The 15606-nt window shown below is 45.5% G+C and overlaps 1 protein-coding gene across 1 annotated transcript; it reads right to left on the minus strand.

Annotated features, from left to right (window-relative positions):
- Positions 1–59: 59 nt before the first annotated feature.
- LOC136957820 (phosphatidate phosphatase LPIN2-like) lies at positions 60–12842 on the minus strand. The gene is given in 21 exon segments (XM_067252020.1): positions 60–562; positions 677–780; positions 884–998; positions 1109–1261; positions 1459–1545; positions 1761–1858; positions 1860–1910; positions 2561–2711; positions 3495–3568; positions 4022–4105; positions 4219–4288; positions 4413–4506; positions 4761–4948; positions 5146–5245; positions 5747–6329; positions 6412–6535; positions 6883–6984; positions 7090–7388; positions 7528–7623; positions 8584–8784; positions 12782–12842. Coding segments are annotated over 20 exon segments (2907 nt in total). The 5' UTR covers positions 8776–8784; positions 12782–12842; the 3' UTR covers positions 60–420.
- Between the last annotated feature and the right edge of the window lie 2764 nt (positions 12843–15606).

Genomic DNA, 15606 nt, shown 5'->3' on the forward strand with positions numbered 1-15606 from the left:
TACAGCAAGGCCTTTAAAAGCAACAGTATGCTACATACTGTAAGCAGCACATCATCAATCAAGTGCATTTAGGCTGTCCTGGGAATGTAAACCTACTGTAAATAGAGGTACTGTTAAACAGCTTCTACTGGTGTCTAATCAGTAAATATTCTCAAACCTATTGGGCCTTTGGAATGCTATGCATTGCACAAAGCATATGCAACATTTTGTCATTACATATACTGTTCATACAGGTAGTAAGGCAGTACAATCAATGATGGAAAACACCATTAAAAACATCACAAAAATATATTGGTACATATCAATGTTCATTTCAAGTGCTGTTTTCAACAATATACACACTACAATGGCTTTCCCACAGCATAGCTAGCTATCACTTCATTTTAAGTAATACTAGAGGTATAAATGTGCCATGCTGGATCACAGCTCCTCAAGACCGACCTCAGCGATTGGCTGTCTCCAGAAGCAGAAGGAACTGAATTCTGGGAAGAGGAAGTTGGCGTTCTGTTCCTTGCTTCGGAGAGGGAAAACGTGTTCCACAAGCTCACTCAGTCGGCTGTACCTGGAGACACAATGTGGGGGTAGGTCAGTGGTTGTGGTAGCCATGGAATGGTAGCCCATCGACTGCATGTAGAGTACCGAGATATAAAAGTAATGATGGTTGTGGCTGTCTTACGAGGTTTTGTTGCCCTTGGTCTGCTCCAAGATGAGCTCTCCTTTAGGGTTGACGGTGAAGATCCTACATACAGGGACACCCACTTGCTTGTATGCAAACACGTCCTGAGACAACCAGCAAAGTAGTACCATTGGGTTATTTTTTTGTAGAAATTCAAAATCAAATTCATACTTTTAGGTTACAATAAGAGTTTGGAATCAAACTTACATTAGTTCTGTTCCCAAAAGCAGCGTAGAAGGGATGTGTGTTGGGGTGGAAGAGGTTCTTAATATCCGTGAGGCACTCGATCTTAAATTTCTCCGGCTTCTTCTCTATAACCTCTCTGAGAGAGACAGAAGCAGAGATGGAGGATTAGAAACGTCCGCTGAGCGATTAGCTGGGTGCTCGTCGAATAAAGTGTGTCTGGAGTCTGGGTGTGCGTGTTGGAGGGACCTGTGGAAGGCTGAGAAGAGGCTGCTGGGGCACAGCATGAGAGGGCCCCTGGGGAGGATGGTGCCCCTGTCATTCACCCAGTGCAGGTACCCTCTGGTCATGTCTGCCATGCCAATGGCCCGGGCCGAACAGTATAGGAACTTGTAGCCATTCCTGAGAAGGGAGAGAGAGAGGGAGGGGCATAGACAGAATGAGTTAGGGGAGGGGAGGAGACAGAGAGAGGAAAAGAGAGAAACAGGCAGAGTGAATGAGATAGAGACTGATGGAAAGAAAGAGACATGAGTTGGACTGAATCTCTATTGAGATGACTGATTTTGTGTGACCACTGACTATAGAGTATAGAGACATACTCGTGCACTAGGTGGTAGAGTCTGGCGATGCCAGGGTGGGTCCAGTCTTTACCCAGCTGAGGTAAAATCTGACCAAACACATCAGACCTGGAGAGAAACGGGATTCATTTAATGAGTTTTCAATTAAATAAGATTTGACTGACATGCATGCAATGTTATAAAGGTTTTTTTATAAAGCACAAAGACATTCATTCCTAACATAAATCCTCCTAATAATCCCTGGGTTTAAAAAAAGGGTTCAAATCGAAACGCTTGGCCAGCAGCGTGTTTAAAAAGAGGGACAGGATGAGAGTGCTCATTACTTGGTGATGGTGCCGTCGATGTCGGAGATGATGACCTTGTCGTCCCAGCTCCACAGGTAGATGGTGCCCTCACAGCGGCAGGTGCCCTGGTACTGGGTCGGTGATGCTGAAGGTCACGTCGTTCGGACCCTCCCTCAGCTTCAGACTGGTCTCGAGAGAGAGAGGAGAGAGAGAAGAGAGAGAGAGAGAGAGAGAGAGAGAGAGAGAGATGAGAGAGAGAGAGAGAGGAGAGAGAGAGAGAGAGAGAGAGAGAGAGAGAGAGAGGAGAGAGAGCGAGAGAGAGAGAGAGAGAGAGAGAGAGAGAGAGAGAGGAGAGAGAGAGGAGAGAGGAGGGGAGGGAGGGGAGGGAGGGGAGAGAGAAGAGAGAGAAGAGGAGAGAGAGAGAGAGAGAGAGAGAGAGAGAGAGAGAGACGAGAGAGAGAGAGAGAGAGAGAGAGAGAGAGATGAGAGAGAAGAGAGAGAGAGAGAGAGAGAGAGGGAGGGAGGGAGGGGGAGTGGAGGAGGGAGGGAGGGAGGAGGGAGGGAGGGAGGGATGCGAGGAGTGAGAGAGAGAGAGAGAGAGAGAGAGAGAGAGAGAGAGAGGAGAGAGAGAGAGGAGAGGAAGAGAGAGAGAGAGAGAGAGTGAGAAGAGAGAGAGAGGAGAGATGAGAGAGAGAGATGAGAGAGAGAGAGATGAGAGAGAGGAGAGAGAGAGGCTCTATCAAGCGGTAATATCATTCTGGAGATCTGTCTTGTAGAGCTCAATGGAATGGAACTGACTGACTGCACTGTCATTGTTAGACGTGTGAGCTGTGACTTACTATCTGGTTGGAGGAGAGGCGGAGGGACTTCCTGTAGGAATGTGAACCGGCTGCAGCCGCTGGAGGCTGGGTCGAGGGCGGGGCAGAAGCAGGAGCCACAGCGTTGAGCTCTTTGGACTCGTCATCGCTGGAAGAGTCGGCTGTTTTCTGCCTGCATCACAGACGCCACACCAGTACGAACATCAACTTCTCTCAGAGATGTCAAGTCATGGAACTGTACTGTTTCCCACTAGACATTGTGCTGAAAAGCTACATTTATGACACAATCTGTGCTTGAATAACAGCTATAAACCTGCATGTGGATGTATGACCACTAGAGGGCAGTGTCCCAATACACCTACTTTCTTCTCTAGTGCGTGTGAGAAAGGGAAACTGAATGCAGAATTATGGTAAAGAAACCAACTTCTCCAAATCACTCAGTGATTAAGATGAATTGGTTAGGGATTGGAGTCAGTAGTGGATTGACTGTTTTGTTTCTTGAGAAAAAAAGACTATAAACTATATAACTATAACTATAAAGTCTACAAAAAAACAGATTAGTATATGTTTTTATCATTTACATTTAGTCATTTAGCAGACGCTCTTATCCAGAGCGATTTACAGTAAGTACAGGGACATTTCCCCCGAGGCAAGTAGGGTGAAGTGCCTTGCCCAAGGACACAACGTCATTTGGCACGGCTGGGAATCAAACTGGCAACCTTCAGATTACTAGCCTGACTCCCTCACCGCTCAGCCATCTGACTCCCAATTATCATGAGGCAGTGAGGTTGAAAGAGCTGGGAGGCTGTGGGTATTGGGCTCTGAGGCTAGCATTCTGCCACAGCTGTTTGTAGTGCACGCTCCAAGGGAATCTGAAACTTCTGCTCACAAGGTTGTTGATTAAGAAACCAACTTCTTATAAACCATGGTTGTGTTGAATTAGTTGTTGACTTACTGTGTAGCAGGGGCCTGGTGAGGAACAGGGCTCTCTCTGCTAAGGGACTCCTGTCTCTCCATCTTAGTCTCTGACTAAGGAGAGGAACCAAACAAATCAACTATTATGTAAAAACACCATACATTGCAACATTGACCACATATGAAAGTATATTGTGAACTAAACTAATACAGATAGTAGCAGATAGGAATAATTTCCATTCAAACAAGGATAGTCTGATTTCCCTATGGTAAAGGAAATGGAAACAAATGTAGTTCCATGCGAACATAAATGAAAAATATACAGTATACTGTACTGTACAGTATACTGCAATGTACACCTCGAGATGCTAGAAACCAACAATATATACTACATTATATAGTTTCAGAAAAATTAAATGTGTATTTTGCCCACCCATTGCATGTGACTTGCACAATAGTCCATCTGCTTGTGAAATTGCTTAAAAGTAGTTTTCAAAAAGTCAGATGTCTGACTCCCCATCCCAAGATACAACCCTGTAAGGCAGCCCTGAACCCCCCTGTAGGCACCTGCTTTACACTGCTCTTTCTCCAGAACCACCAGCGACCAGACTTCTTTGGCATCTTCTCCTTCACCCACGCCTCCTCAGTCGCCTGGGAAACCACACATTCACTATGGATGAGTATTCACACACAGAGAGACAGCATTAACAATACATAAGCAGGAGAGCACACAGAAAGGGAAACATTTTCTAGGTCTACAGTACCTTGGGAAGGTTCTTCTGGAAGGCCTGCATGCTTAGTATCAAGGGAGCTGCCAAGGTCCAGTTGTAATATCTGTTCAAACGTGTAAAATAATACAAAGCAGGCTTACCAGAAGTAATAGTTGTACTGTGTGTATACATGTGTGATGTAGTGATGTGAGTCAATATCATTCAATATTTTATTAAATTTGACTCACCGGTTGGCGATTCTAACTACCAAATTAGGATTGTCGATAATCGCTGGATTTTCAGCAAATTCCTGATATGTGATGATGTGCTCCATGAATCTCTCTGCAACAGAGAAGCATCTTTATCTCAAACAGTATGTATCACCACACCCTCACTTGATATACATCATTATTAAACATACTATGCATATTAAGTCTAGGGAAGCTCACTGGCTGGTAGACAAGCAGGGTCAACTTATCACCATGCAGTCCTTCATCTATTTCCCCAATTTGTAATGCTGATATTCTGTAACAGTTTAACCAGTTCTAACTGGTTCAGCAGCCTGATATATGTCAGACTGGATGTGTCCAGGTCACCTTTGGAGATCTCAGAGTTCTCTCCCACACCCCCACAGAGAGATACGGTGACGTCGGGCAGGTCACCGGCGGAGTCCGACAGACACTCTGTCCCACTGTCGGCCGCAGCGCTCCCCACAGAATGAGGCGACTGGGAGCCCGAACGCCTGTCCACCTCCACCCAGTCCTGAGGAACCTGCTCGGACTCGCTGGAAGACACACACAACCACGGATTTGATGAAATCAAACTAACCGTAATGAAATAGAATTGGTCCTCTCTTCTCCCACAGACAATAAAATGGTGTGGCGTATGTTTGTGTGTGAATGATGAATATAAGAAGGTTCACGGTTTGGTTCCATTCAACCAGTGAAGGGTCAGGGCTCAGCTTTAGTCATGGGTCATTACCTCTTTGGGAAGTAGCGTGCCACAACATCAGGCTCAAGCGCGCTCAGGTCGTCCAGGTAGATGTCCTCAGGTCCCTGGTGCTGGCTTCTCTTCCTCACTCCTTGGTCACACAGAGGAAGAGATCACACCTGCCCTGACCACAACCAGGTCAGCACTATCACAAAAAGCTTTTTTCACTTCCTCCTCTTCATGAGAACCTCTGCATGGCCACATGCACGGCACATTCACTGGTTCGGGTGAAACTTCCCTGAGCTGACTAAGAAAACCACTTCCTTCCTGTCAGCTCTTCCAGACACACAGCACTAAAACCACCCTGTCTGGGTGTAGCGCTTCACAGCGCTACTGAGTACTACTCAGTACATACTCATTATAAAGATGTTTCCTCTAAACAAATACTAGCCTTGTTATTTAGGGAGCCGTCCCAAATCACGCAGTGCTATACTGTACTTCTAGAAAAGCACATCCCAAAAGTATTCAAGTCATTTATGCTCACTACAAGTGAGATGGACAATAAGCTACATAAACGCCATACATTAAGAATACATGAAAAACGATCCTCCCATCATTGCTAGACAGAGAGCCGGTGTGGAGACTTTAGTACCTCTTCTCTTGGAAGGCGAGTCTGCCCCGGAGCAGGGTCTGGTGTCGGGGTTTCTGGTACCCTTGTGACTGGCCGCGGCAGTCCCATTCTCACCGGCACTGTCTCTCCGGCTGGACGCAGACACACTGGGGGGGGAGGACGTCCAACGGGTCCTGCGCTCCAGTTTGGGGGGACAGACATCAGACCTGAGGACACTGAGGTCAGGTTTGGGGGGAGAGGGCTCTGCTTTTTGGGGGTACACATCCGGCTTGGGGGGACAGGGGTCTGTTTTGGAGTAGCACGGCTCCGTCGTGAGAGATGTCGTGTTGGGTTCAGGTTTTGTGAGGTCCGGCTCACAGGGGTTGATTAGGGCCCGGCTGGGTTCAGATACAGGGCTGGGAAAGTTGGTGTTGGCGTTGTGCCGGTCCGCTTTAGGTGTGCGGGGTTCTGGTTTGACGATAGTGCAGACCGGATCCATGGAGGTCTGCATGTCCTTCACCCCAGCTTCCATGGCCTCTGAGCTAAGAATGACACGGAAGTGGGTGCTCTCAGATGGGGTGATGGTTACTGTCTTAGGTAGATCGGATCTCTCTTTCTTGCTGACCTGGACACATGGGTAGAAAGAATGATGTCAATAAACTAATTAAATCATTCAATGGGGGGGGGGGGGGGGGGGTAGGCCTTACCCTGGTGGATTCTGGGAACTCTCCCCAGGACCATTGCATGTGGGACTCAGATCTGAGCATGCTCTCTGTCGACTTCACCATGAGTTCTGAGTCACTTTTAGGAGACTGGGGTTCTGAGAGGGCTCTGCAGCAGTCAAAACACACAAACACAGTCAGTCTAGAGTCAAGTTCCAACCATCCTTTTAGTGCAGACCACAAGAAGACTAGTGGTTGCTAACACATGACCTAACTAACAGGAATCGAAACAACCAATAAACAAGAAAAACATAGCGAAAGAACAGCTACCATGAGGTCAAGCTGAGCATATTTCAAAAACACTTTTCTTCCTCCACTTCACCTGGTATAATCACTGGATTTGTTTAGTGGAAGACACATTTGCATTTGTCATGACGGTTAGCTCATGATCCAATCTGTTTTGTGTATGTTAATGTTAGTTTGCACAATGCGTGTTGACACTGAGTCGATGGCTACCTGTCAGAGTGAGCCCAGTCTCCGTCAGAGAAGGGGTAGCTGTCCAGGGAGTGGAGGGAGGTGTGCTGCCGGGGCTCTGCAGGGTCCTTCACTGTGGAACTCCTGAGGGCAGAGAGCTTTATGTATTAGACAGGTTGTTTAGATTCTGTTCATGAACTTAGGTCCCACTTAAGTCCCATGGAGTGTCTGAGTGAGGCCCACACACACCTGCCGTTGTGTGTGACGTGCTCCTCGTCGGAGCTGAGCTCACAGGCCTCCTCCCCTGCGGCGGCCCCGGGGGCATGCTCCTCTTTGCGGGCGTCGGCTTTGTGCTTCCTCCGGCGCCTCTTCTTCTTCTTCCCGGCACCGGCGGAGTTGCCAGGCTGGGTCAGGGCTGAGAAGGGGTCCTCGGGAACGTGAGGCGTCCCGTTCTCCAGACCCGACCCCCCGGCTTTGGACTCCCGGCTCCAGGACAGAACCTCTTCTGTGGGGATAGGTGAGGTGGCGAGGTGGGCCGGGATGATCTCCTGGGTAAGGGAGCAACAACAGAATAACTGTCAACAAACAGTAACTACAGCTCTAAATAGCTCATTTATCTATTATTTTTCGTTGATTGTTTTTACACATTGATCGAACTAGTTGTTGTATGAAGTTCAAAACACTCACGTTGTGCTGCTCTGTCTCCTGGACAAAGAAGGCCTCTCCATTGTCTCCTAGCTTCATGTGTAGCTCCACCGGTTCCCCATTGATCTCAATGTCAATCTGCAGGTACCAGAGAACAGGTGCTCATGTGGCCTCACTTTGACCTCAGTCTGCACAATCACAGTGCACAATGATGCTTCCTTACAAGTGGGCCACAGGTAAACCACATGTGAACAAGGTAGTGAAAGGAGATGGGCCAAACACCAGCTGTAGGTCCCATCCTTGATGAGTAACAGTTGAGCCACAGGATTAGCTAGAGCTTTAGCCTTACAGGACAGCATACGCCGTGAAGTGTTGTTTTGCTTTTGTGATGGCTATACAGGACAGGTCACGTATCCCTTTAACCCTCCGAGAGTTACACACCGGCGTGGGAACCTTAGTACATTTGGTTTACCAGTCCCCAAAAAAACATTTTACATTTACATTTTACATACAAATGTAAAAAAACACCTACAGCAAGAAACAAGAAAACCGGCACATTTACAGTAGATGAATATACAGTAAACGAGCAGAGAGCATCATCAGTCATGTGAAACTCTTTATTTAGAGTTCAGAATGTATCTGAGTTCATAATAGCAGTGTAGAACGTGTGTGTTTTTGACTCTGCCATCAGTTGAGGTCATTTAAACAGAGCCCGTGTCAGAGTTAGTCTACCCAGCTATAAATAGAGAGAGGACTGTAAGCCTTGAAAACAAGCAGTGAGACAACAGGGAAGTTGCTGTCTTGTCATCCAGTATGGAATATGTGGAGTAGAGCAGGGCTGGGTTGAGGATTCGGATGAGTGGAAAATGCATTGTGTCCTTCATTGTAAACTCTGCAGCAGATTTAGAAGAATCTTATGGTGTCCAGTGTTGCACCCTTCACTATCTCAAGGGCACAATCGTTTTTTGCCAGGGTAGGGCAAATGTGTTGCCACGGTGACCAGTTCCATTCCCCTCTCCCCCTCCCTCCCCTCTCTCACTCCTTCTCCCCTCCCTCTCCTCCCTCCCTCCTCCCGTCATCTCCACCTGCCCCACTCACCACTTTCTCCTTGGAGCGGAGCACGCCCAGTTTCCCGAAGCGCACGTGGAAGGGGGAGCACTGGAAGCTTCCGTCCTGCTGCCGGACCACCACCACGTCGATGCAGCCGGACAGCGTGGCCTGGTTGATCCCCTTGTACAGCTCCTTCACTGTCACCAGCACCTGGCCAGCCAGCTGGCCCATGTAGTTCATGGTGTCTACCTGCCGACCACACCCAAAGCAAAACACAATGCAATTAAGTGTCTACTTTAGAGTCTAGTTTGAGAATCAAAAAGTGAAAACGTATGTTGAATCCATCCTGTAAACAATCGTTTGTACACGACACAGATATCTTCACCATACCTTTAAGATTTTTGCACAGGCAAACATAAATCATCAGGACAACAGCATAAAGGTGGGGGTGGGGGGATCAAAGCTAGTGGAATCTGATGTGGAGTCTGAGGTTAGAATAGAAAGCAGCTATAGCTTTGAAATTACTGGGACAGGGAGCGACCCTGTTCCTGGAGGAATGCGGTACTAGTGCAGAGCTGCACTGCTCCCTAAACCCAGTGGTTCTGTCCTATATTTTCATCTACAGGATCTGGAACCAGCAGCAGGCTAATCAGGCCCGGCCTCTCAGCTCTGCAGACCCCAGCAGACTGTCCTGCTGGTGGGCTGAAGACCAGGAGCCCTGGGCCTCCTGGAACTTGTTGGCTTCCCAGTACTCCCTCGCTCTACACAACATCTCCCACAGGGCCCCACTCGGGCTGTGTCTGAGGGCCTGGTCCATCTATGGTATGCTGTCACATACATGGGAATCATGGGGGAGGCAGAGGACACCCATAGGAGGGGTACTCTGTGGTACTACTGTACAGGGATCAGACATACAGTGTGATTTTATGACCTAGATTCTTCTGTTTATTACAGACCGCAGAAACAGCTTAATCATCTCGTAACCTAAACAAAGCGGACTGTGAATGTGGGTTTTAGAGGGAAGTGAAACAGTGTCTTTCTCCAGGAAGGTATGTGTGTTCATCTGATTTATGTCCCTCTAAGGAAGTTAGTGAATAGGGATAGTCCGGCATTGCCATAAGTACAAGTCCATTAAGGGCTTCCACGAAAACAAAAGTATTGTTGAAAGTTTTTGCAAGTGACTAATTTGACTCAGGACTGGGTTGACCTGAAGGGAAAAAACTGAGCCAAACAGAAACCTCACAAAACAGCAACATTTCCAACTGCCAAGCCATCAAGTCAAGTCAATTGTATTGATCCCACTAGGAGAAATGTGTTTGTTTGACGACATGTTTTTTCCCCAGAGCTCAATGAAGATATTTTGTACGTAATAAAACGTTTATATGATATTTAGTATGCCCCTTATCATTGTCATAGTACTTGCCTATTAACAACCTATTTTTTGTGATAACTGTTATAGCCTGCACACTGTAATAACCTGATGCCACTGTGTACAGTTGATAACAACACCTTCAGCAAATATGTAGTTGGACTGTATCAGCTGTCCTGCACAGTGCAGAGACAAAGGACTTAACAGCAGACCAGTGGTCATGGGCCCGGGCCACAGATTACAGCTCTGCTCCAGCCGGGGGGGCCTGGTTCTAAACAGGGACACAGGTCCACTGGGTTCACTTATAACAACAGCTAACGGTAACAGGGCCACTTAAAAAGATCTATTGTTTACCGGGGTTTTGCTGCTGCTGATGCTTTTGGGGCCATTCACTGTATCACACTGTAGCTGGGTGACCTGCTGAACCAATAGTCGAGGAGAACAATAATGTGGGACCATGTCAGGTCTAATGCAGGGCCTGGTATGGCTCCCATATACACACACGTGCATGTTTTCACACACACATCCAATTGCACACAAGCGCTCACAAACACCCCAAGTACACACAGATGCACACAAATACCATTGATTTCTACCATTGGAGCTGTCCTCTCCTGTATAATACAATAGGCCTGTATTACAGTAAAAGTAGGACAAGAAGTACAAGAAGCGTAACTCCACAACAAGATCAAGAATGCTTAAGAACCTTAGACAATCGTTCTGTTTGTGCTGCATACCAGTACGCTTTAAATCTTAATCTCAAAAGCCAGAGTTGACAATATCTGCTAAAAAATAATTAGGAGAAAGCAGTCATTTATATGACATTATCAGTACACATTAAGTCCAACTGCAAAGACCACGAGTAAATAACAACTGCCTCATAAATTATGCAGGTCACAGCAACCATAATACTGTAACTAAATTCCAAAATGTGAACATCAGAAGAAAGACTCGAACCAGACTCATCCCAACGAGGGGTGTCAGAAAGGTCAACTCACCAGAGTCCAGGAGGACTTGAGGTCTTCCCGCTGTTCATCCATAGAGCTGTGGAGGCCACGAGGCTCCCCTGAGAGCTCCATGTCTCCTCTGGCCCTGACTTGCTCACCAGAGGGGCTACGACTGTCCTCTGGGCCTCTCTCAGCTCTCTTCCTCCTTTCACCCTCCCTCTCCTTCCCTCCCCTCTGTCCCTCCCTTCCACTCCGTCTCCCTCACACTCTCCTCATCTGCCACCCCTTCAACAAATAGGTGCCATGCACCGCTGACTCTGATCCCAGAACCCCTAACCCCCGTCCACCCAACTGAACACAAACACTGGGAGGTCAAATCACCCCTGATCCTTAACAACTATTACATAACCACCAACAGGCCCTGCACCCAAACGCCTCTGCCATCAGCCTCCTGTTATGGCATGGAAAATTCTGTGAAGTCTGAGGAGTTATGCATTAGCCTGATGAAGAGTCACCTTGACACAGACCTATCTCCTCTGGCATTTCTCCATTACAATTATTTTTGAGAAAACAATTTCCAGATAAAGAGAGATTTGAATGGTGCTTACAACATTGTTTCCCTTGTGTTAAGACATTATTTGGTAACAAAAGAGCATTGTTCAAGTAGATTAGTGCTCACTACAAACGAAATGTACTGTACATGCTTATGTAACTACGAGTAGCAAAGTGTTTCTGCTGCTTGACAGTAACTGCAGTATTTTAAAGGAGAAAGCAGAAGGTTGTTAAGTCATGTCAGATGACCATCACCCATGGAAAGCTCAGTGGCTCCCAGAGTTAGGATTCAGCTGACTGTATGTTTATCTGTGCTGGGTCAGAGACTTTTCTAAACACATGCAGAACCTAATTTAGGCAGGAAAAGGCCTGATCCAGACCTGCACTGCACAATATCTCAATATAGAGAGATATAACAATGTCACCCTTGTTATTGGTTGGACAATAATGACATTCTATCTGGTAAAAATGTAATTCGAAGTAGTGATTAAGACCAAAACATGCAACTGCAACTTTAATAACTGAGCTATGTAAGCACCGTTAATAAACTACAGTGGCCCTACGACTCGAACATGAACTGTCTTATCTGTCAGCCTACTATTCGATTTGAATTCATAATTCGAGCCACAAGCTTAAAGTTGTTTATTGTAAAGTGAAACGACTGACAACAAAAACAGAATTCTATCACCCTCCCTCTGAGAAGGTTAAGAGCACCTTGAGAGGCGTTAATCTTGTTTTCAAGCTTAGAGTAAATCTAGCTTTCTCTGGCTCGTCACGTTTCTCCGGGTCTCCAAATGCAGTTAGCCAACGTGAAGAATGGTCACGCGTCTACTCAAGGAACAAAATCTCCATCATGTCACTCGTTCATCGTTAACTTTGAAAGTTACCCACAGAGACGAACACTTGTGTAATTTTAGGCTACAAAAATTGTTTTATGTAGGCTACAACATGTTTACACAACGTGATAGTAACATTATATAAAATGGTTGTGTGTTACATTAATCAATATAGAGCGTTCTCATCCACTTGCCGGTCATTTGTAGGCTATCTATAATTCAAGTGAATTAAATAGCCTGTGGTAGAATGTTCTGTTAACTTTAATGTAAAATATAGGCAGTATACCGTTCAGGAACTACATTATATTATTATACTTGGTGACACTTAATAGGAAAAAAAATACATCCACATAGGCTACGTACGTGTACGCGTTCACAACGAAACCAAACCCCTTTCCTCAATAACGTTTCATTGGTATGGGTTTGATCGTGATTCACATTTTCAAACATGTATTCCGTTTACATCGCAACTGCCCCCTTATATGTTTCAAGTTTAATGTATATAATGTCCCCAGCACCTAAGGTGAATGCAGCCAACATACCTTTCAAAGACACATTCGCCGGTGCGGGAAAGTATGAGCTCTCACTTCACTTCTCTTCAATAGGAGACTCACAGTTGCAGCGTTATAATCTGAAATCATGTGACCTCGGGGAGCGTTTACGTCATTACATTAAAACACTGTGGTTCGCTACAATGTGAGCGCACTCTCCAGCCACATTCTCTCTCAATGGATGTGTTGACTATCAAAAGTAATTTGATATTCTTTTGACGATTTTATTTGAGTTATTTATGCAGCCCCTGTTCCAGTCGAACAGCTACTAATGCAGTGCCCCATAGACTATAAAATCTGAGAATTACACAAGTTTATATTGTGCATAAATCTACTGAACCTCTCTTCAATTCATAGTTGACTAAAGGGATTTTGACAGCCGCCACTGGTGGTTTATGTTAGCCGTAGGCTATGCCTTTATTGAAGTTTATGAATCAAATATTAAAGAATATAAAATACAAATTTCTAGAAAAAAAGCAATTCCTACTGTGCAATATTGTAACTTAAAGCAAAAGAAATGGATATGACCAAACTGATCAAAGTCATCATCTCAAGGTTATTATGTATTTTCCAACAAGAAAGAGAAAAGAAAATTACAAGTGGCCATTAAACAACAACTCATATTTCCAAGTTCTGCTACACACCAATCATGCCCAGATCAAACTACAGCAGAACCATTTCACACTGTGATGAATCTATTCTCTTCTTTTCTAACACTCATGTTTGTCCTGTTCAGTCTGTTTTCTGTGCTTGCATTTCAGATGTGAGCTCTGTGTTCATCTGTGCCTGTGGCCTCAGTCAGGTTCTCCTGTTCTCCAGCAGCGGGGGTCAGGTTCTCCTGTTCTCCAGCAGCGGGGGTCAGGTTCTCCTGTTCTCCAGCAGCAGGGGTCAGGTTCTCCTGTTCTCCAGCAGCAGGGGTCAGGTTCTCCTGTTCTCCAGCAGCAGGGGTCAGGTTCTCCTGTTCTCCAGCAGCAGGTACAGCAGCCCTTTTCTCTTCTGCGACATCAACCTTTCCACCCACTTTCTCCACTTTCATTTCTTTTTTCTTTTCAGACTTTCCCTCTGCCTTGCTCTCCTTTTTTTCTTCTGCAATATGCATTGGTTGTTTAAGAATTACAGAGTCTGAAAGGATACAAAAAGTGGATTAATTCACTAATTTACATCCACTCAATCATTTATTCATAAAACCACTTCAAGTTTCAATTTTCAAGTTCTTCAATTTTTGTGACAGTGTATAGTGTTTACCATAGGCCTACAAAGAAAGGAATGTAGTGCATTCCTGTCCATACAGTAACATGAGCATACACAGATGCGGGTACACAGATCTACCTGGGGGTTCGTCTTCGTCTTACCTTTCCTTTTCTGCATTTTCTTTCCAGTAACTGTCGTCTTCTTCTTCTCCTGAGGGGTGTTCGGCCCAAACACTACATTCCCATCAGCATCAGTCAGATATGCAGTCCCTCCAAGGTCTCCTGTGCCCTCTGTCACATTTATCTGGCAGGAGAGGTTATCCACTTAGACACATACAAACCCACAATAGATTATAATAACAGATTGATACTTATCTTAGTAAAATTAGGTAAGGATGCACTACTTACCAAGGACACATTAGGATTACTTGAATATTTAGGTACTTTCCAGACTAATAAAGGTGGCATGTGATTTGAAATTCTACAATTAAGTCATAATGTAAATTAACATATCTGAGAGAAAACGTTTGTCCATATTTTAGACATTGTGGTTTACAAAACCAGAAAGGTAAACAATCAGTGTTTGTTTCCTATCATCAATAACGTGGGCACTAGAGACTGCAGGATGGTAAATGAAGATTGTTGGTAAATCTTGTAGGCAGGTATTGACCATGCCCTGGGCAATCGGGTTTGATGAGTTTCTGTGGAGCCCACACCCTGGCCTCAGTGTGAGAAAGGTGGCTGCTTTCATTATACTGCTGTGACTTAACCCTTTGTTCAGTTAGATGTCATTAAAGCCACATTCCCTGGTTCAACCATCCACCTTTTCCGGTCAATGACCTCAAATGGAGACTCAAACACACACACACACACACACTCTCACACAGCGACAGGTATGACTAAGAGTTTTTTCCACACGCCCCTAGCATTTCCTTGTTGTGTTCTTCATAACAAACACTTTCTTTTTCTCTGTCACATTGTTACATATCGTTCCCAGTCAAAGATCATAGGTCCATGTAGTAAATAATTGATGAGTAGATATAAAAACACAAGGTAATGCTTGAGCCTAAGGTTTATGCTTGAGTTGAAATATGTTTTACGTGCACAAAAAGGGAACTCTATGCACTAAGGAAAGAGAAGGAATGTGATGAGTAGGGAAGCTTTACTAGATGTGTGTGGAGGACATGAAGGGCAGTTGGTTTGGGTGTGTTGAGAGCCTAACAGGATGTGACGTGAAAGACGAGTGCTTACGTGTGTTCTGATCAGACCAGGACTAAAATGTTCTTTTAATTATTTAGGTGCACTTTATTCAGTTTGCTGGGCCGGGGGGTGGGTGGACTGACAGCAAGAACTCGCTTCAGTTACTGTTACAATGGTTCACTCCATTGTTCCCAGTAAATTAAATCAAATGCACCTCAAATAATGGAAAGATTTCATTTGGGCCGTGGTCTGGCTGAGAAAGGGGGAGTGTCTTCATGCGCTGATTGTTGACTCCATGCTCTTGGCAATCTACTGTAGCAAACAGAATCAGACAAGTGACTGGAGTGAAGGGTGAATAGAATACTGAACTGGAAGGGAATGTGAGGAGTTTGTGATAGGGGAGACCACACAGTGAAACCAAACAGG

Source organism: Osmerus mordax, chromosome 15, assembly GCF_038355195.1.
Source record: "Osmerus mordax isolate fOsmMor3 chromosome 15, fOsmMor3.pri, whole genome shotgun sequence".
Classification (NCBI taxonomy): domain Eukaryota; kingdom Metazoa; phylum Chordata; class Actinopteri; order Osmeriformes; family Osmeridae; genus Osmerus; species Osmerus mordax.